This window comes from Lates calcarifer, unplaced genomic scaffold, assembly GCF_001640805.2.
Source record: "Lates calcarifer isolate ASB-BC8 unplaced genomic scaffold, TLL_Latcal_v3 scaffold_20_43, whole genome shotgun sequence".
NCBI lineage: Eukaryota > Metazoa > Chordata > Actinopteri > Centropomidae > Lates > Lates calcarifer.
The window spans coordinates 76,557-98,088 of NW_026118149.1; the positions used below are offsets into that span (position 1 = coordinate 76,557).

General features: G+C 46.1%; 1 protein-coding gene across 2 annotated transcripts; it reads right to left on the bottom strand.

Annotated features, from left to right (window-relative positions):
• Positions 1–5: 5 nt before the first annotated feature.
• Positions 6–21,453, bottom strand: LOC108894194 (regulator of G-protein signaling 3). 2 transcript variants are annotated; one of them, XM_018692742.2, is made up of 26 exons: positions 21,337–21,453; positions 20,572–20,778; positions 20,199–20,463; positions 19,902–20,127; positions 19,761–19,811; positions 19,409–19,556; positions 19,251–19,316; positions 19,111–19,171; positions 18,891–19,002; positions 17,349–17,596; positions 7,701–7,782; positions 7,476–7,581; positions 7,275–7,371; positions 6,792–7,079; positions 6,475–6,514; positions 6,128–6,390; positions 5,577–5,660; positions 4,246–4,357; positions 3,715–3,884; positions 3,044–3,623; positions 2,606–2,829; positions 2,178–2,224; positions 2,005–2,100; positions 1,637–1,698; positions 1,361–1,527; positions 6–1,280 (listed from the first exon to the last, which is right to left on the bottom strand). In XM_018692742.2, the coding sequence occupies exons 1-26, from the start codon at positions 21,360–21,362 to the stop codon at positions 1,053–1,055; spliced, it is 4,056 nt and encodes a 1,351-aa protein (XP_018548258.1). In that variant the 5' UTR covers positions 21,363–21,453; the 3' UTR covers positions 6–1,052. The 2 variants fall into 2 exon arrangements, with proteins under 2 accessions (XP_018548258.1, XP_018548248.1); XM_018692732.2 differs by having other exon boundaries at positions 20,199–20,478.
• Between the last annotated feature and the right edge of the window lie 79 nt (positions 21,454–21,532).

Consider the following 21,532-nt stretch of genomic DNA (forward strand, 5'->3'; position numbering starts at 1 on the left):
GGTGGTCCAACAAAGGTGTCATTTATTGTAAAACAGATTCCATTAGACTTCATCATGTTTTCAGGTTCAGTTGCAGTTTAAGTTGACTCCTCTGATAACAAACATCCACTTCACTAACTTCTGTTAAAAATCTGTAATAAAACAACTAAAAATATCTGAAACAGTTACTGAAAAACAAACTGTTGTTATTTATTCTCCTGATTTCAGGACGTCTCTTGGTTCTGTTGTAACAGATAAAAATAAAATCAAACTTAGATGTTTGTGTCTGACAGTCAACACTCATGCTACCAGCTCTGTGAGCCTTTACTAAAAGCTATCATCAGCATGCTAACATGCTCACAATGACAGTGCTAACATGCTAATATTTAGCAGCAGATATAACGTTTACCATGTTCACTATCTCGGTTTAGTGTGTTAGCATGCTAACTTTAGCTCATTAGTAGTACACACAGCGAACAACTGAAACTGACAGGAACGTCATTAGCTCTGCAGGAATTTGATCATAAAGTAAATTAAAACAGAAACTGACATGATGATGGCACTAGATGGAAAGTTAAAGGATCAAAGTCAGTCAGATTCAATGAGTGGGAACGTGAATGTTTGAACCAAATTTCGTGCGAATCCAAAAAGTTACTTTATCATTTCTGGACTCAAAAGAGACAACGTCAAACAGTTTTAGGTTAAAATATCTGGGTTATAATTTAAGAGTACTACTTTAATCTTTTCATGTTGAAGTAAATGATGAGCTTTCAGTTTTGACTCAGATCAGATTCAGCTGACAGTTTTGAATGTGATAAAACATGAGTTTTTATAAACTGGTTATTTGAATAATTCTATGGGTCTATTGAAAAGATCTGGACCAGAAATCTGAGCAGCAGAGGTGGAGATCTCCTGATGTTTAGTCCAAAAATGGTGAATCTTACATTTCCCACAGTGCACCTGGGTAGATACTGTCTTTTGTTGGTTTCTGAAAGTATGACAGAAACCAACGGTCAGCCATTCAGAGGCTCTGATCAGATTGAAGCCCCCAATTGGCTGACCATCAGTCTCATTCATGATTGGCTGACAGACCCAGCTTCGCCCTGATTGACCAAGATTGTGGCTAGCTGTGTGCCCTGATTGGTCAGCTGGGTGTAGAGGCAGGACCGGAGGAATCGTGGGTAACTGTCAGCCTCCATCAGGCCGAAAATCTGATCCTGGGCCAGTTGGAAGGAGGCAGAGTTAATGCCGAGACGCAGGCTCTGATTGGTCGATTCTCTGACAGACGAGTCCACGTTGACCTGGAGGCAGAGGGAGGCAACATCATATAACCAGTCACTGGACAGTCACATGACAGACAGACAGAGAGACAGATGGCTACCTGTCTCGTTGCATTGGTAGAAATAAACTCCTCATAGATTTTTGCAGCTTTGGCAGCCATCTTGCTCAGGGAGTGTGTCTTCTTGAATCTCTCCACAGCCAACCAGAAGTCCAAGTTCTCCTCACTAAACTCCGACCTCAAGAAGTGACGGAAAACAGCCAAGCCATCTGAGAGAGCAGGAAGATCATTCAGCCAATGGAAACACACTGTCATCATGTCGGCCCCACCCCCTCACTGACTATTAGTTGAACACAAACAGGAAGTAGAATGTCTTACACTGATTGGTCAGCAGAGCCTCCAGACTCTCTGCCCACCTCAGCACCTCCCCTGGAGACGGTCTGAAAAACAAAACAAACGCACTTCAGGCAAACAGGAACCAAGTGGAACCATGAAGAACCTGGACCAACCTACAACCTGAGAACCTTGTTAGAACCAGCTGAAACCAGAAGGACCCTTCTGGAGCCAGTAAACTAGTCCCATCATAAACCATAAGGACCCTGCTGACTAACCCAAACCCAGTTGAAACGTTGGAACTACCAGACCAAACATAGCCAGTGGGTCCCTGTTGGAACCAGGTCTTAGGTTTTGGGGGTTTTAGAGTCCAGGCTAGGATCAGGTTCAGAGTAAAGGTCTGGCGTTCCTACCTGTTGTTTCTCAGAGCTTTCTCCAAACTGTTACCATGGAAACAGCTGTTTTTCCGTCGCCGTAGAAACGCCAGGCGACTCCGAACATCAGCGGCTCTGAGGAGACGAAGACGATGAATCAGAGAAACAGGAAGTACAAACAACAACAAACAAACAAATGTATGTTTACTCACAGACTCTTGGTCTTCTTCCTCAGCTGAAGGTTTCTGGACTCTGAGTTCTGAACCAACAAAACAACAGATATCAGACTCTACTGGGTTATTTTAGACTCTACTGCTCTAACACATCATTTCTATTCTGATTTTACTGAGCTCTACTGGACTTCAGATGTTTCTACTGAACTCTGGGTTCCACTGGTCCATACTGGACTGTTTAATGTCTGCTGGACATCTAGACTCTACTGGTGCTGGTCTTTACTGGTTTCTGCTTGTCTTTATTGTTCTCTGTTCTCTACTGGACTCACTATAGTTTGCTCTCTTCTTGTACTGTACTGATTTCTGCTGGACTGGCATGGTCTGTCCTGGTCTGTCCTGGTCTCTGCTGGACTGCCCTGGTCTGTCCTGGTCTGTTCTTGTCTCTCCTGGTCTGTCCTGGTCTGTACCTTGGAGCCGTTGAGCAGCAACAGCATGTGGTGCAGAGACCCCCCCTCTCTGGTCAGCTGTTTCCTCAGGGTGTGGGGGGAGGGGAGTTGGGGAGCGTGGTCTGAGCTGGGGTCGAGGTCAAAGGTCGTGAGACGGGTGAGTTGATGGATGGTGCTGTCTGATAGGAAGCGGGGCGATCGAGGTTCCTGTAGCAGAGAACCCTCGGAGAGCGAGCGGCGCAGAACTGAACAACAATTCAATTCAATTCAATTTTATTTATATAGCGCCATATCACAACAAAAGTCATCTCAGGGCACTTTTCATATAGAGCAGGTCTAGACCGTACTCTTTAAAATAGGTATTTATAGAGAGAGACCCAACAAATCCCAAACAAACAAACAATTAATCAATCACTTGATCAATCAGACAGGAAACAGAGCAGCAGAGTTCAAACTGACCTGCAGGTCTGTAGGTGGAGCTGAACACCTCAGCACCTCCTCCCTCCTCCTCATCATCACTCTCCTCCTCCTCCTTCATGTTGAAGTGGGTGGGGCTCAGCAGGAGACCCCCCACACCTCCCACATTCTCTGAGGTTTCTGAGGCACTCTCCCCCTCCCCCTGCTGCCGCTCCTCCACCACCTCCTCCTCCTCCCTCCTTCTCCTCTTCATCCTCTCCTCCTCCTCTGTTCTTCCCCTCTCCTTCCAGACCGGACTCCTCTGGATGGAGGACAACAACGGGGAAGGTGGAGGAAGGAGGAGGTGAGGCACGGCGTTGATGTTCCTGGAGGGAGGGGAGGAAGAAGAGGAGGTGTACGGAGAAAGAGAGGAGAAGGGCGGAGGAGAAGTGGAAGAGGAGAAGGGAGACCTGGGGGTGTAAGGAGAGGGGGAGGGAGGTCTGAGGGCATCACAGAGAGAGGAGTAGGGGGAAGAGGGACGAAAAAGGGGGGGGTCAGAGGAGGAGTAGGGGGAGGAGGGGCGATAGAGGAGGTCAGACTGACCGAGAGAGAGGAGGCCAAAGTCTGAGGGGAGGTCAGAGGGCTGAGGGGGAGGAGGGGGATGAGGGGAGGAGAGGTAATGTTAATCTGAGGAGTCTCACTGAGCTCACAGGTGAGGAGTAAACCTGTCGTACCTGGTGGCTGTGAGCGGTTTCAGGAGCAACCAGCTGATGATGGATGTTGTCATGGAGACAGAGACGAACTCGGACCTTCTGCTCGATGCTGAACGACTCGAGACTGAAGACGCAACAACAACAAGTCTGAGACATCTGCAGGAGGTAGAGGAGGAGCGGCTCCGACGACACTAAACACAACGTCAATAAACAACAAAACAACAACGTCAATAATCAGCAACAACGTCAATAAACAACAAAACAACAACGTCAATAAACAGGAACAACAACATCAATAAATAGCAGCATCAATAACCAGCAACAACATCAATAAACAACAAAACAACAACGTCAATAAACAGCAACAATGTCAGTAAATAACAACATCAATAAATAGCAACAGCATCAATAAAGAGCAACAACATCAATAAGGAACACAACAACAATGTCAATAAACAACACAACAATGTCCATAAACAGCAACAACAATGTCAATAAACAACACAATAATAATAATAATAATAATAATAATAATAATAACAGTGGTTTTACCCTCTCTGAGCTGCAGTGTGTTCAGGTACAGTGGACTCTGTAGGACGTTGCAGCGTCCGGCTTCATCTTCTCTGGTTAACAGCAGCAGGTCAGTGTAGATCAACACAGTCACCTGGAACACACACACAGACACATTGAACACACTCACACACACACTGTGTGACTGATTTGATTCAGTTCCCTCAGGCTGTTATTTTGTGTAAACGTTACAGAAACATAAAACCTGGAAACAGAAACTGATGGTTTCTTCAAAGGTTCATCACCTTCTCTCAGTCACAGTCTAACAGCAGCAGCTTCATGTTCTCCAGTGGAGGACGTGATGGAGATTAACCTGTGATCATGTTTCAGCCTCCCTGAGGAACATCTGAATGTTCTACTGAGAACCTGATGCCTGGTTCCAGATTAAATGACTCATTACTTAATGTCCGATAATCACAGCTGTGCTGTGTTAACGCATCTGTAAATCTCTGACACGTCACTGATTTCACCTGTGTCTGATTACAGATGTTCCTTCATCACACAGAGCTCTGTGCCAGAGGCAGTGAACACAAAATCTGCAATCTGCATTTGACCCAGTGTTTCTACAAACACAGTAGAACATGACCTCCAGTATTCAGACCAGGCCTGAAACCACTACACAGACGAGCTGGGTGTTTATTTCAGAAAGGTCATCTGGTACCTGCTGAAAAGGCTGAGGTTCACCTGAGTCTGCTGCTGGTAACATCATGACTGTCTCCATGGAGACACCAGGCCAAATGAAGACACAACGCAGCAACAGTTCACACTCACAATTAAATGATGACAAATTCATTATTACACTAACGACACAAAGCATGAACAGTCTGGATCTCACTCTGACCTCTGACCGGAGCTGATGTTAGGGTCCAGCAGACGTCTCATCTTCATTTTTACAAGAAACTAAAACGCTGCAGATTCCCAGAAACTGTGTGTGTGTGTGTGTGCGTGTGTCAGCAGTATGATCCATTAGTGAAACTGATCCCGGTTCAGTTCTCAGGGGTCGTTGTGTCCTTCAGGATCAGGTTCAGTCTGGATTCTCACATTTTTCTCTCAAGAGGCTAAAACCTGCAAAACGATCAATAATCATCCTCAGACACGACTGACTCCTCCACCTTCACCTCCTCCTCCTCCTCCACCCTGAACATCAGGAGAATGAGTCTAGACTCTGAAAAGAGGCTCCACGAACTGATGAAGCAGCAGAATGTGTCTTCAGCTTCCCTTCTGTAAAGACCTCTGTCATGGTGTTTGGTGGTACTGTTTGCAGTAATAGTAGTATTTGAAGTATACCTGCAGTATATTTACAGTTGTGTTACCTTTGTAGGCAGCAGGTCAGCCTGGTGAAGAGTCATTTCCTCTGACAGCAGCAGGGTCCTGTCTGGGCTGCACAGATCCAGAGGCTAAAACCACCAACAACAACAGAACATGTAAACAACAACAACAATCTGACATTAAATCCTAATAAACATAAACTACAGCAGAACATGGTTCTAGCAGGGTTCTAGAACAGGTTCACAGAGCATAAAGACCTGAGCTAAGGTTCCAGGTCAGGGCACTGCTTCTGGTTTATGTTGTTGGATTAAGTCTGAGTTCTGACATCCAGAACTACAAACTAACATGGAGCTTAAAAACAAAATATTAGAGCTCTGAACATTAGAACCAGGGACAGGTTCTGTATCAGGTTACGACTCAGGTAAAAGTTTAGGGTTCTGTGTCAAGTTCCAGGTCAGATCTAAGAGCTTTGGGCTGGTTCTAGGTCAGGTGAGTGGTTCTGTGCTCTGACCTGGATGAGGGTGTTTGACATTAGATGTAAAGGTGCTGGACTGGTTCTGGGTTCTGGGTCAGGTTAAAGGTTCTGGGTTCTGACCTGGACAAAGATGGGGAAGATGAGGGTTTTGGGAGCCAGAGTGACGTAGGTTCCGTAGGCAGAGCAGGGAAGATGGGATTGGACGATGGTGCAGTTCTGGTAGTCGCCATAGTTACCAGGCATGGCTGATGAGGAGGAGGAGGTGGAGGAAGGGGGCGGGGGCAGGGTGGCGGTGCGGCTGGTGAATGGTCGCCGTGACAACCTGAGCTGAGAGTCATGGAGGAGGTTCTGACCTCTGCTGGGATGAGTCTGGTACAGATGACCTGATGATCAAACAAACATATCAATTCATAATAAATATACTTATAAATGTTCAGAGCGATCAATACTCAGACTGGAGGTCGTACCGATCGTCCTGTTCCTGTCATGATAAACTGGCTGCAGGAGCTGAAACACAGAGCAGATGGAGAACGTTCTGTAACATCACAACACTGGAACCGCTCTTTACACAAAGAGTCAGACTTCTCTCTTCCACTGTGGCTGCTATTGATAGTGTTCTAAAGTTTCCAAGGCCCAGGGTTCTAATGGTTAAGGTTCTATAAGTCAGGGTTCTCAGGATTCTAAAGGTCAGGGTTCTCAGGGTCAGGGTTCTAAAGGTTTGGGTTCTAAGGGTCAGGGTTCTAAAGGACTGAGACACTTGCAGGCTCCGCCTCCTTAGACTCACCTGTCCTCCTGGACTGACGGGTGACAGGATGATGTAATTGTCCCCATTTGATGATGTTACACGGGTGCCCTTTAGTGTGGTGGTGCGGGGGGAGTACTCAGTCACCTCCTGTGCTGCCACCTCCTCCTCCTCCTCTTCCTCCTCCTCCTCCTCCCCCCGGTCCTCCTTCCTGTCCCTCCACAGAGAACCCAGAGCAGAACCCAAACTGGATCGGACCCCCGACCCCTGACCCCATCTGCGGCCATGTTTACTGTGGACAGGGTGAGGCAGCAACTTCCTGCCTGTTGTCTAGAGGACAGAGGAATGTTAGCTTAGCATACAGATTGTTAGCCTCACTCACAGAACCACAGCGTAAAACACTCTAAGTAGTTAAATACAGTACTGCAGTAAAAGTATATTCCAAGCAAAGAGTACTGAAGGTGCCAGAAATTAAACTTCTCAGTCTTTAGATCGGTTCCTCTCAGTTTTTTTTTCCAGACTCACCTTGTTGAGAGTTGGTGGGTGGAGCAAAGCTTCACATCCTGACCTGAGCTCAGGTAAACCTCTCCACACCACCAACACAATCTGAGATGGACAACTCCTGAAGAGACAGACAGGTGGAGAGACAGACAGGTGAAGAGACTGACAGGACACCTGCTGAATGTTCTGAGCAGGTGGAGGCAGACTGTGAAGGGGCAGGGTTACCTGATGGCGTGGGCGAGGTCGACACACTTCCAGGTTTCTACAGGAAGTCCGTTCAGCTGCAGGACCGAGTCTCCCTGACGGAGTCCAGACTGGTGAGCCGGACCTCCTGCAAACAGATGAGACTGATGAGATCTGACTCACCTGTCTGATATTACTAATTACCTCACAGGTGTCAGTCTGTGACTTCAGCCAGTGTATGGATTGTCTCAGGTGTGGGTTTCTCACCGGGGTCAACCGCCTGGACTCTGACTGGACAGTCGGAGCAGATTGTGAATCCAAAACCATCTTTTCCTCGAGCAATGTTTACCTGGAGAGGACACAGAGAGAGAGAAACACCTGGACGTTCACCTGGAGATTCATCTTTACAACAACATGATTAAACGTCATTATCTTCATTCTAATTAAAACCTGAGTGTTGAACAGGGTTCAGGATTTTGCAGCAGATCAGATCCAGTCTGGTGGACTACAGACCCATAGAGGTCCAAAATCATCTGATCAATATTTGTTGATTTCAGCAAACTGTGCAGAAAGTCTGGAGTCAGGATTTCTGTAGTGCAGGTCTCAGCCTGTAGGCAGCGCTGTGCCTGTACTCTGGCATGCTGGTCTTAATGTTGACTGAGTCAGGGTGTTTGTGTCAGATCCAGACTGGAGGTCCGTCTGGGTCCTGGTCTCCGAGCTGTTTCCATGACTCTGTAAACAGCGACAGAGCCGCGGAAAGGCCAGAGAGTTTCTCCACAAAAGAAGTTAAATGTTCCTGAGCTCAGACTGACAGGCTCATATTAAACCTCCTGCAGGGACCCTCAGGTCCTGATCCTGAGGAGACGGACCCTGGGGTGAAGGAATTCAAACAGGACTCTGATGCTCCAACAGACCACGGTCACTGTCCTGGTCCTGGTTCAGTTTCCTGGTCTGGGTTAGTCCTCTTCAGCCTGTCTGGATCTGGTCTAACCAGGACCAGGACACTGAACTTAATGGGATTCTCTCTGCCCTGGGTTTGGTCTGGTAGGCTGCTGTCCTGCCCGTCTGCAGACGCAACTCAGGACAGAAAAAAGACAGACAGTGTTTTTCCATCACTCTAAGGACTTTATAAAACAACGAGTCCACTGAGAACCAGACTGAGACAGGGTTCAGGTCCAGAGTCTGACTGGATCAGAGCCGGATCAGTGTGTTAACAAGGTGAGGTCATATGATGTTAACATGGAGACGAGTCGATAATGTTCAGGAATCAGACGTTTGTGTTTGAACAGAGTGTTTGTGTAACGCAGGACGACATGGACCAACACTGCCTGTTCAAACAACACACACACACACACACACACACACACTGTACAAACAACACACACACACACAGGGTGTAACCAGGTTTAAATGTAACCTGAGGTCCTGCAGTTGAGCAGATTTATTTTTTCTCATTCAGTTTCAGATTCACATTGAACCCTCTGAACAGAAAATTATTTTTATCAAAGCTCTTTCTGTTGGATCAAAGAGGACACGTGTTAATAGACATTAAAATGTTCCTCACTGCTAGAAGCTGTCATTCATATCCTCTGATTCACTGAGAAATAGGCTCTAATTGGCTGAAGTTCAGTCTTATCTGGAAGATTGATATGACCAGGACTGGTCATTTTCAAACTATTTTGACAAAGATGGTTTCTCTAAAAAAGTTACTTCAACCTGAAAAAAAGCAGCAGCCAGACTCTCTCTTTCAACAGCAGAGTCACCACAGACATTCACTGCTCAAATCATCAGGTCATCAGATCATCATCAAATCATCAGATCATCAAATCATCAGGTCATCAGATCATCAGGTCATCAAATCATCAGGTCATCAGATCATCAGGTCATCAGATCATCAAATCATCAGATCATCAAATCATCAGGTCATCAGATCATCAGGTCATCAGATCATCAAATCATCAGGTCATCAGATCATCAGGTCATCAGATCATCATCAAATCATCAGGTCATCAGATCATCAGGTCATCAGGTCATCAGATCATCATCAAATCATCAGGTCATCAGATCATCAGGTCATCAGATCATCATCAAATCATCAGGTCATCAGATCATCAGGTCATCAAATCATCAGATCATCAAATCATCAGGTCATCAAATCATCAGGTCATCAGGTCATCAAATCATCAGGTCATCAGGTCATCAGATCATCATCAAATCATCAGGTCATCAGATCATCAGGTCATCAGATCATCATCAAATCATCAGGTCATCAGATCATCAGATCATCAAATCATCAGATCATCAAATCATCAGGTCATCAAATCATCAGGTCATCAGGTCATCAGATCATCAAATCATCAGATCATCAGGTCATCAGACTGCTCATCATGTCCACTGATGAGCAGTCAGATGATCTGATGATGAGTCAGTCCTGCTCTGATCCATGATTCCTACACACGACATGCAACAGGCTGGGAGGGAGGGGCAGCCCTGAATATGACTGACTCACTCAGGTGTGTTGACTGATCTGATCTGACATCAGCCTGAGAGATGTTCACACACACACACACTGTACAAACAACACACACACTCAATTTCTCAGAGAAATGTTCAAGTTGAAATTGTGTGTGAATTATTGATCAACCTGTCACACACACACACACACACACATTAAATCCATCTGATTTAAACATGAGGAGATTAAACATTTATCTGACCTGCTGGACTAAACACACACACACACAGAGAGAGAGAGAGAGAGAGAGAGAGAGAGAGAGAGAGAGAGGAAACTCTGAAGGTTTTGCCGGGAAATGAAAAACAGCCAGTGGTGACATCACACTGTGCAGCCAATCAGACAGGCCACTTGTTTCTTACGGTTTGTTTCCACATGAACTGTGCATGTGTGTGTGTGTGTGTGTGTGTGTGTGTGTCTGTGTGTCTGTGTGTGAGAAACAAACACAGCGAGTCCTCACAAGGTAAAAAGTCCTCACTTCATCTGGTAAACACCACAACCTGCATGCATACACACACACACACACACAGACCTGGGGCAGGTTCTGTCCGATGCAGACTCGACACAGACGGTGGATGGTGTGCATGACCACAGATCAGGTTGTTGGTTCAAATCCTGCAGATCTTTCTGTCAATCAGGACCAGAACCAGGACCAGGAACCAGCTCAAATCCAAGCTTAGACCTCACAAAAACAGATCTAACCCAGGTCCAAACTTCACAAGACCAGAGCCACATCCAGGTCAAATCCAGATCCACAGCTAACCCAGCCAGGTCTAAACCAGGTCCAGACTCAGAACTAGATCTGACCTGAAACAAGTCCAGATTTACAGAGCAGGGACCAGGTCTGACCGAGGTCCAGCTGGTCCAGGTTTCACACTGATCTGGATGTTGGAGAGCTCTCTGTGTGTGTGTGTGTGTGTGTGTGTGTGTGTGTGTGTGTGTGTGTGTGGGAACCGGCAGACAGAAGAATGGCAGGAAACACACACACAGACTCACAAAAACACTGGATGTATCCCTGCGATAAGATGCACACTTCCTGAACACACACACGCACGCACACACACACACACACACACACACACCCGTGTGAACTCAGGATCTTTCACTGTTTTCTACTCAAATTGAACCTGAGGCACAGACCTGGAGCTGGTCTCTAGACCTGATCTGTAGACCTGGACCTGCTCTGTAGACCTGGACTTCCTGATTGGTCATGCTTCGATCATGTGACTCATTTCACCTCAACTCTCAGAGAATGTAACATGGAGGATGAACTACACAGAGTCTGCTGGTAAACTGTAAACAATCTACTTCCTGTTTACACCTGCACATGCTCAGTGTGGCTGAGCGATCATGTGACCTGTGTTATTTCTGACACAGAGCTAAAACAGTCGTCTGAACCTGGACCAATTCTCTGTGTCGTTAGGGTCAAACCGCTCTGACCATTTCCATCAGGTTTTGAATAAAACAACACAAATCGAATGTTTGCAGGTGAGCTGAGGCATTCAGGGTTCACATAGTTGATCTGACGTCAGACAGAACACCTGCGGATAAATCCACCTGTAAGGATCTCAAGAATGACTAATGCTGCATTCTGAGGAGGCGTTCAAGTTCAAACTCAGAAATTCAGACTTCTGAGTAGGAACTTGAATGCAGCATCAGTTTGACAATAAAAACAGATTTTTATCTTTAACTTTAATAATCAGCTGTGAAATGAAGCTCTCTGCTCAGGTTGACTAAACAGAGACTAATCAACACTCAGGTGATGCATCGAAGGATCTCAGATCCAGGTGTGTAAGACCAGCTGTTTGTCTACCTCTGTGAGGACCTGTTTTTTCACTGTGCAAACTTCAGAGACCAGAGTCTGGGTCCAGACCTGGTTCTAAGGTTCAGAGGAGCTGATACATGAAGGCCCTCGTGACGCTGTTGGACGCTATGACGCTACCTGTACCGTACGCCGTGATTCTGTGAGATCGACACTTGCTGCTCCGCTTTCTCTCTTCACTTTCTGTCCTATAGTCTTTTGTTACACATTATTTGCTGCTGCTTTGTACTAATCTATCTTACTTTTGATCGCTACCTGTGTAGTGATATTTCCCCTGACTTTAGTCTGTTTGTTGTTAGTTTAATTTAGCTTAGCCGTTTGTAGCCTCATTAGCCTAATTCAAATTGTAGCCTCAGCTTCTCACTCCTACAGCTAACCTAGCTTAAAGTAACTACTACCATGGCTTGTGTTAGCTGTTCTGCTCTTGAAGACAGGGTGTCTCTGCTAGAGAGACGTGTCCGTCAACTAGAGCAGCTCCTTTCTCCTAGCATTACCTTAGATATGACGGGCACTCCAGATAGCGTTAGCCACGGGCTCGACAGCGAGCCTGTTAGGGCTAGCTTAGCCTCGTCGGCAGTGAGTGCGGAGTTCGTCCCTGTCAGCCGGCGGAAAGGGGCACGTAAGAGCAAGCAACCGGTTGTGTGGCCTGGTCTGCAGTCGCCCCTCCCGACTGCAAACCAGTTTTCGACTCTTGCTAGCCCTGTTGGTAGTCCTGTGCGCCCGCGTGTCTCCCCCGCTCCCGCTGACAGGGCTAAATAACGCACTCTAGTCATAGGGGACTCCATCACTCGCAATGTCAGATTAGCTTCGCCAGCCAATGTTTACTGCCTACCTGGGGCCAGTGCTTCCGACATTGAGGATAATCTTAGGGTGCTGGCATCACGCAGGGAGAAACGGGGCTCAGGTACACTCCACACCTAGTTATAGCAACATTGTCATTCATGTCAGCACCAATAACATTAGAATGAAGCAGTCTGAGGTCACCAAAGCTAGTTTAGCTAGGACGTTTGAGTTTGCCAGAAAGATGTGTCAGCATCGATTAGTTGTCTCTGGTCTTTTACCCATGCGGGGTAATGATGAGGTGTACAGTAGATTAACGTCTCTGAACCGCTGGCTGGCTCGTCACTGTAGTGAGCAGGGATATAGTTTTGTGGATAACTGGCCTTCTTTCTGGGGCCGTCCTGACCTGCTGAAGGCAGATGGTCTGCATCCTACTGGAGCAGGCGCTGCTATTTTATCTAGGAATATAGACAGGTGTTTACGTCGGGTTTGACAGTAAGACACTAGTGATCGGCAGGTCGCAGGTGAATAGAGAACCTGCTAGGTCTTTAGGTGGTGCGGTTTTGGAGTCCACTAGCTTAGATAGCTTAGATGACGAATCTAACCAGGATAATTTGCAGACTTTAGATGCTCAGCCTGATCTACTGCATTGAGACTGTCTCCATTCCCTGCCGTACTATTCACAAGTTTCCTAAGTTTCTAAACCACCATGTACAAAACACCACTCCTGCCACTGGTGACAGTGCTAGGTCCCATAAAGTACTGAATAAAAGGCCCCTTAAATTTCCTAACAGAAACACTAGATGCCTCATTCCTATTAATACTTCATCTATAGGTACCTTGTCACACCAGGCTGCTACCAGCAGCTCCAGGCTCAATATGATCCTCAAATTTGGCTTCATAAATATTAGATCACTTTCTACCAAGGCATTATTGATAAATGACTTGATTCTTGAACATAATCTGGATATGGTTGGTCTATGTGAAACATGGCTTAAACCAGATATGTTCCTGCCTTTAAATGAAGCTTCCCCACCTGAGTATGCCAACGCACATGTTGCTCGGGCTACAAAAAAAGGTGGGGGCGTCGCTTTAATTTATAAGTCTTTCTTTGGTCTAACCTCAGCTCTTAATGTCACTTTTAACTCCTTCGAGGCTGTAGTATTGAAACCTTCTCCAGTAGCTTCCGAGCCCCATGACCAGGGAAATAGATTGCAACCACTCAACCTTGTGGTACTTTACAGACCACCTGGCCCCTACTCACAGTTTTTAGATGAATTTGGAAATTTTTTATCATGTCTTGTCACATATAGTGATGATATCCTAATTATGGGTGACTTTAACATTCACCTAAATAAGGCCTCTGATCCTTTAAATATAGCTTTTTTTGGCACTTATTGATACTTTCGGGTTCACACAGTCTGTATATGAACCTACTCTCTGTGGTGGTAACACTCTAGACCTGATTCTTTCCCGTGGGATTGAGGTGTCTAATCTGACCATCTCTCCTGTCACATCAGTTATCTCCGATCATTTTCTTATCAAATTTGATGCAACTCTAGTCTGTCCCCCTAAAATTGTCTCTAATATATCTTCCACCAGACACATAGGTCCCGCAACTTTAACTGTTCTTAGTGAGCAACTACCAGAGGTCCTGGCCCCTTTTACGACAGCAATTGGTTCTGTTGATAACTGTACCAGGGATTTGAATACAACCTTGTCTAGTCTCCTTGATTTAGTTGCACCTCTCACCACTAAAATTAAACAGCCAAAGAGGTCCACTCCCTGGTTCACAGACGACACACGTGCTCTGAAGCAAGGCCTGTCGGAAATTAGAGCGCAAATGGCGCAAATCCAAATCAGAAGCTCTGTATCTCCAGTGGCACCAGGGTGTTCTGGAATATAAGCATGCACTGTCTACTGCCAGAGCAGCATATTTTTCAAATTTAATCAATAGCAATAAACATAATCCTAGATTTCTTTTTGACACTGTAGCTAAACTCACTAAAAAGCAGCAGGCTCCTAGTTGCTCGCCCTTTACTGCCTGTGAGTTTCAGAATTTTTTCTGCAGTAAAATTGATGAGATTAGATTAAAAATCAGTTCAGTTTCTCCAGCATCTGCTGCAGAACCGGCTGTGCATCATACTGAGTCTCAGAGAGTTTCTGCTCTGATGAATTTTGACATTATATGTCTTGATTCATTATCTAAGATAGTACTAGCCTCTAAACCCACCACTTGCCTTTTTGACCCTTTATCGGGTAAACTTTCCAAAGATCTCTGGCCAGTCCTGGGCCCCGCAGTGCTGAATATTGTGAATCTATCGTTGACGACTGGCACTGTTCCTTCTAGCTTTAAATCAGCTGTGGTTAAACCTTTACTTAAGAAACCACACCTTGATCCTGGGTCTTTAGGTAACTATCGGCCTGTCTCAAATCTCCCATTCTTCTCTAAAATACTAGAAAAAGTGGTGTATCAGCAGCTTTCAGCTCATTTAGCTGATAATAATCTATTTGAACTGTATCAGTCTGCTTTTAGGGCCTTTCACTCTACTGAAACAGCACTTGCTGAAGTAGTAAATGATCTGCTACTCTCTTTAGATTCAGGTTCCACCTCTCTGCTCATATTACTTGATCTTAGTGCAGCCTTTGATACTGTAGACCACCATATACTCATGGACCGACTGGAAAATAGATTTGGAATCTCTGGCCTGGCCCTCAGCTGGTTAAAATCTTACTTATCTGACAGAACTCAGTGTGTCTCTTGTAATAACACTGTATCATCCTTTTCTGATGTGAAAAGGGTTCTTGGCCCCCTGCTTTTCTCTCTTTATATTTCTCCTCTTGGCCAAATTATTCGGAGTCATGGAATTAATTTTCACTGTTATGCTGATGATGCCCAGCTATATGTGCCTATAAAGGCTGATAATGCCTCTCAAATTAGGGAACTAGAGATCTGCTTGTCATCTGTTAAAAGCTGGATGTCTCAAAACTTCCTGCTTCTTAATTCAGACAAAACGGAAATGCTGGTTATTGGCCCAGCACGATATAGACACCAGTTCGATCATGTAACTATATCCCTTGACAACTGTGTTATCTCTCAAAGTACAACAGCCAAAAATCTGGGTGTCACACTTAATCGTACTCTTTCCTTCGATCAGCATATTAAAGACATTACAAAGACCGCCTTTTTTCACCTACGCAATCTAGCTAGGATTCTGTCTTTTCTTTCCATGGCAGACGCTGAAATTCTAGTCCATGCCTTTGTTTCTTCTAGACTGGATTATTGTAATGTTTTGCTTTCAGGACTACCACGTGCTAGCACTAAAAGTTTGCAAATGGTCCAGAATGCTGCAGCTAGAATGCTGACCAGATCGAGAAGGTTTGACCATATTACCCCAGTTTTAGCCTCCCTTCACTGGCTCCCTATTCATGTTAGATCAGACTTTAAAGTTCTCTTAATGACTTATAAAATTCTAAATGGGCTAGCCCCCTTATACCTGTCTGATCTTCTTAACCCTTATATTCCCTCCCATGCTCTGCGTTCTCAGAGTGCAGGGCTACTATCTGTCCCCAGAGTCAAAAAGAAGTCAGCAGGCTGCAGGGCCTTCTCCTATCGGGCCCCCTTCCTCTGGAACAACCTCCCTAGTGATATTAGACAGGCTGACTCAGTTGAGGCCTTTAAATCCAAACTAAAAACTCATCTTTTTGCCTTAACTTTTAACTAGCACATTATTCTGGTTCCTATTTCAGGATACCATTTTTCCCTCGGTGGGTTGGGTCAGTCTCAATGCATCAGTTAAGATTAATAGTTAGTAAATGTTGTCCATGATGTCCTGCCGACGAGATTATTATCAACTGTCTTAATATCACTGCATCACTTTAACTGTGTGTTCTTCCCTCAAGCACATTACTGCCCAGGCTGTGCTTCTCTCTCTCTCTCTGCTACTGTCTCTCACTGCAAGGTTCTGCCTCCAGAGCTGGAGAGTCTCCTGCTGCTCCCATGATCCAGCTCAGCCCATGATGCAACAATAATTAAACATTTACTAGTGTTATTGATAGTGTTAGTGCTATTAATGCACCATTGTTTGTCATTATTATTCCTTTAGCTGTAATAATAATAATAATTATTATTATTATTATTATTATTATTATTATTATTATTATTATTATTATTATTATTACTACTACTACTTACATTTTGACCTAGTCTATGTATCTGCAATGTTGTCTTTCTCCTACCCTATTCCCCCACCCCCCTCTCTTTCTGTCTAAACCCAACCGGTCGAGGCAGATGGCCGCCCACCTTGAGTCCGGTTCTGCTCGAGGTTTCTGCCTCTTAAAAGGAAGTTTTTCCTTGCCACAGTCGCCTAGTGCTGCTCATGGTGGGATCTGTTGGGTTTTTCTCTGTAAATCTTATAAGATAAAGAGTACGGTCTAGACCTGCTCTATATGTACAGTGTCTCGAGATAACTTGTGAATTGGCGCTATATAAATAAAATTTGACTTGACTTGACTTGACTTGACTGAGGATGGTCCTCACAAACACAGCACAACATGTGTGTATGTGTGTGTTTGTCCTGTAGTGTGTGAGCAGCAGCTTCACTCTATAATTCATCAGATGTTAATCTTTGATGAATCTTTACAGAAAAACACTGAATCTCTCTGAGCTGATTGGTCCACAGGCTGATGATGTCACCGTTAGCTAACAAGCTTGTTTACTCAGCTGTTCATCAGGTCCCAGACCAGGAGCCAGACCAGGTCCCAGGTGTGATGTATGATGTGAGAGTGGAGATGGACTCACCGACAGTCTCTGGGTGCCGTCCTGGTCTGACAGGACCTGGTTGTTGTTGATGTAGAGGGCGGAGACGTAGCTGCTGAAGGTGGAGTTGGTTGGACCGGAGCTGAGGGGGCGGCTGGAGGTCCAGGTCAGGTTCGTCAGGTCTTCGAGTCCGGGGGTGGAGGTGGTGCAGTTTGACAGGCTGGTCGTGGCGGTGGAGGTGATGCGGTTCAGGTCTGGATCCGGAGCAGAGTCTGGAGTCCTCCTGAGGTCTGAGAGAAGATAATCATCATCGTTACCGGCTGCGTCGTCCCAGGACCAGGCTGTGGTCTTCCAGAACATCCTGACTGTCCTCAGACCAGACCAGGACCCACCCAGACCAGATCAGACTAAATAAGACCAGGACACAGGTGGTCCTGTATCTCAGCTGTCTGCTCAGGCTCTGAGGAACCAGGATCAGGACCACAGTTCCTGAGTCTAATTCAGGAGACGGATCAGGATTCAGATCAGACTGGGAACCTGCAGAGACTCTGGATTCTGGAGGACAGTCAGAATCAAAGAGAGCTGGTCTGAGCTGGTCAGAGCTCCTCCTCAGGTCCTGGATGTGGTCCGTGGTCCAGAGTACTACAGAGTACCACAGATGTTGCTGCTCTCGCTCTCTCTGCTCGGTCAGCCGGGGCGAGCGAGTGTCAGATCTCAGTGTGATGTCAGAGGGGGGGGGGGGGTTGGGGGAGTAAGTGGAGATAGATGGAGTCAGAGAAGGGGGGGGGTGAAGGAGGTATTGTGAGGATCACATGGTTACCAGGCAGCTTCTCATCACCATGGTAACGGTGTGTGTGTGTGTGTGTGGGGGGGGGTTGTCAAGTTCAATCTATATCTACTGCTTGGTTGCCCTTCTCTCTCTCATCACTATAAATAGACAAACATATAGAATATATACAGGACAGACTGAGTGTGTGTTTCTGTCAAAGCTAATGAAGCTAACATGTTGGTCTCTCTCTCTCTCTCTCTCTCTCTCTGAGCAGTTCACTGTTTCTCTTCAGGACTCTTCACTGTGTTTTGTCTCTAAACTCTTTATTTCAACCTGTTATGTTCACCTGTTTAAATGTTAACCTGTTCACCTGTTAAACTATTCACCTGTTAAACAGTTTAACTGTGGAGTTTAACTGTTTCTCATCAGTTTCCTATTCATGATTTTCTGCAGCTTCTCTCAGTAAAACCACAATAGAAACAAGCCTTCAGGCTTTGTGTTTTAATCCTCAATTGATTTTAATGTGTAATGACGGCAGTGCAGTGTTATACGTGTTTTGAACAATCAGTGTCCATCTTTCTCTCAGCTGGAGTCACAGTCTCAGTTCAGACCTGTGATGGAGCGAGCTCTGAGGCCTCGTTGTCCACCATGTTTGTTTCCTCTGAGGTCGTGAATCTGTTATGTGTGAGGATTCAGCTTCAGTCAGTGATAATCTGCTGCTTCTGCTCAACAGTTTCACCTGTGAACTCTGAGGTAACCAATCAGCTGTCAGCAGGTTCTCTTTAACAGCCAATCACAGCTCAGCTTGAACTCACCTCCCTCCTCCTCCTCTGGCCTCCTCATTGGTTGGCTGCGTTCTGATACCACCCTCAGGTGTTTGCTCCGTCCAAACTCCTCCCCCAGGAGGTAGAACCAACCAGTGACTGGCTGCAAACAGAGTGGGCGGGGCCAACAGGTCAAAAAGGGTTTAAAGGTGTGATGAACTCACCCAATCAGGAACCAGGACTCTTTGTCAGCTGACTGGTCCAAACTGACCTTAGAGGATGAGACGAGAGAACCAATCCCAAAGCTCATACAGCCAATCAGCTGACTGCACCTGAAGGGAAACAGAGACACAGGTGAGAAAGGTGAGACTCAGATGGACACAGGACCAGGTCTGTGATGCATTTACTGACCTGCTGTCAGTCCGTCTCCTGAACACTGACACCAACAACCTGTTGAGGAGGAGTTCACTGACACACCTGAAAAACACACACACACACACACACACACACACACACACAATCAGTGTTGTCACAGTCTTCATGCAACAGTGTGTGTGTGTGTGTCTCACAGTGTGTATCTCTGGTTGTATTGTGGGTTCTTGTTGTTCAGAACAGTTGCAGTTTTCATCCTGATGCTGAGGTCAGAGGTCACTGAGAGCTGAACATATGAGTCACATGACCTCTGACATTTTCCCATCAGCCCCCGGGCCTCATGGACTGAAGAGAGAGAGGGAGGGGGAGGAGGAGGAGAAAGGTCTTTGTGTTAAATCAGAGTCTCTGCTGCCTCCTGCTGCTTCACTGAGGAATTACACTGATCTGAATCAGTTATTGATTCTGATCAATATGTCCTGCTGACATGAGGCTGTGTGTTATCATGTGACCTGTTGGAGCTGTGCTCTGACTGGCTGCTGCAGCACTCACTGTGAATGATGAGCTGTCCTGCCCCTGCAGTGATTGACAGCAACAACTGACCTATAGAGAGATGATTGACAGGTGGAGATTATTGATCAGTGATCGCTTCAATCAGACCAGTCAACTGATTGATTGATCGATCGATCGTACCTCTCCCTCTGAACACAGATGGGTGGATCTTCCTCCTCCTCCTGATCCTGGTCTTAGTTCTCCTCCCCACAGATCTGGACCTGGTTCTGGGTGCTCCCTCCTTTCCTGTCAAGGACTTTGGATCCAGGACTCTCTCAGACCTCCTTTTGCCGGTCCCAGTCTCTGTGGACTGTTTTGAGACTAGACCTGCGGTCCTCTGTGGGTCTGATGTAGACCTGGACCTGACCTGGAGCAGGGCGGAGAGATCAGTACAGGGTTCAGGATCAGGCAGAGTCCCTGTCAGTGTTTCAGACCAACCTCGGATGTGGTCCTGGTCTGTCGGTCCTGAGTCAGTCTCCTGTGGTCCAGCTGGGTCTCTGTGGATCCTGGATCAGTCTGGTCTGTGAGGATCAAACCCTGAACCAGCTCAGACCCTCTGAGCTCCACAGTCTGGACTGAGGTCTGCATCCTGGTCTTCCTGATCAGGGCCACTCTGACCTGCTGTCTGCTGGACTGGACCTCAGCTCCAGACCTGAATCCAGATCCAGTCCTGACTTTGGTTCTAGCCCCGGTTTGTGGAGACCTGCAGAGAGACAAACTGAAGTCTGAATCATCAGTTATTGATCAGTGATCACCAGTCAATAATGAATTTATTGATCATCAATAATAAAAGTTATTGATCTGTTCTCACCATCTGTGTTCTCTCTGGGTCCTGATCCTGGTCCTCTGAAGACCTTCTCCTGGATCTCTATTCTCCTCATAGCCTGTCCCCCTCCTCCTCCTCCTCCTCTTCATCTCCTCCTCCTTTTCCTCCTCCTCCTCGCTCCTCCTCCTCTTACAGGCTGGGGGCTGACACCGTGCCTCCTGGTGCAGCTGGAGGACAGCTCTGCCACAGGGCCTATCAGAGGAGAACATATGTTTGGGGTGGGGGGGTGGGGTTCTGGGACCAGGTTCAGACCCTCTGAACTCATCAGGACCACAGAGTCCAGGTCTGGCTCTGGGACCTGGTTCAGAGACGAGATGAGCTGAGACACGAAGTGAAGCTGCAGCTCGTCAGACTGATTGACGCTAATGAGGAGGATTAACGGATTAACACACACACACACATACATAGGTCAGGTTTTAGATTCTTCTGAGGACCTCAGGTTGATTATTACTGATTTATTCTCAGATTCAGTTTTTTTTTCCTCAATTGATGCCTGAGATGTCAGATCAATGAGATCAATCAGAATTATTCATCTTTGTTTCTTCACAGTAATTCAGAGCTGACCTTTGACCTTCAGCTGCAGCAGAAACAACAAACACACTCATCAAACTCTGAACCAGTGAACACAGGAACAAGTTACAGAAAGAGCAAAATCCAAAGTCCACCACAGTCCACCACAGACCACTACAGACCATTACAAACCACTACAGTCCACTACAGACCTGAACATAAGTTAATTCAGATTCTCACCTTTTTCTGCTGCAGAGAGGATCCATTAGTCTAACACTGACACTGACTACCTAAACTGACTCAGTCTAACTGACCCGTCCGTCTCCTCTCGTCTCTTTGTCTTTCTGAAAATTTTCCCTCTGAAGGAAAAAAAATTCAAACCAGCCGCAGATTTTCAGCTTGTCAAGTTAAAACATACAAGCCTGAAGTTTCCTGT

Bases quoted from the DNA above. Each gene is read 5' to 3' on its own strand.
- LOC108894194 (XM_018692732.2), bottom strand. From the start codon at position 21,362: ATGGATCCTCTCTGCAGCAGAAAAAG. The intron at 20,479-20,571 runs GTGAGAACAGAT...TTCAGACTTCAG, and splicing joins ACCCAGAGAGAACACAGATG to TTTGTCTCTCTGCAGGTCTC. The intron at 19,812-19,901 runs GTACGATCGATC...ATCTCTCTATAG, and splicing joins ATCTGTGTTCAGAGGGAGAG to GTCAGTTGTTGCTGTCAATC.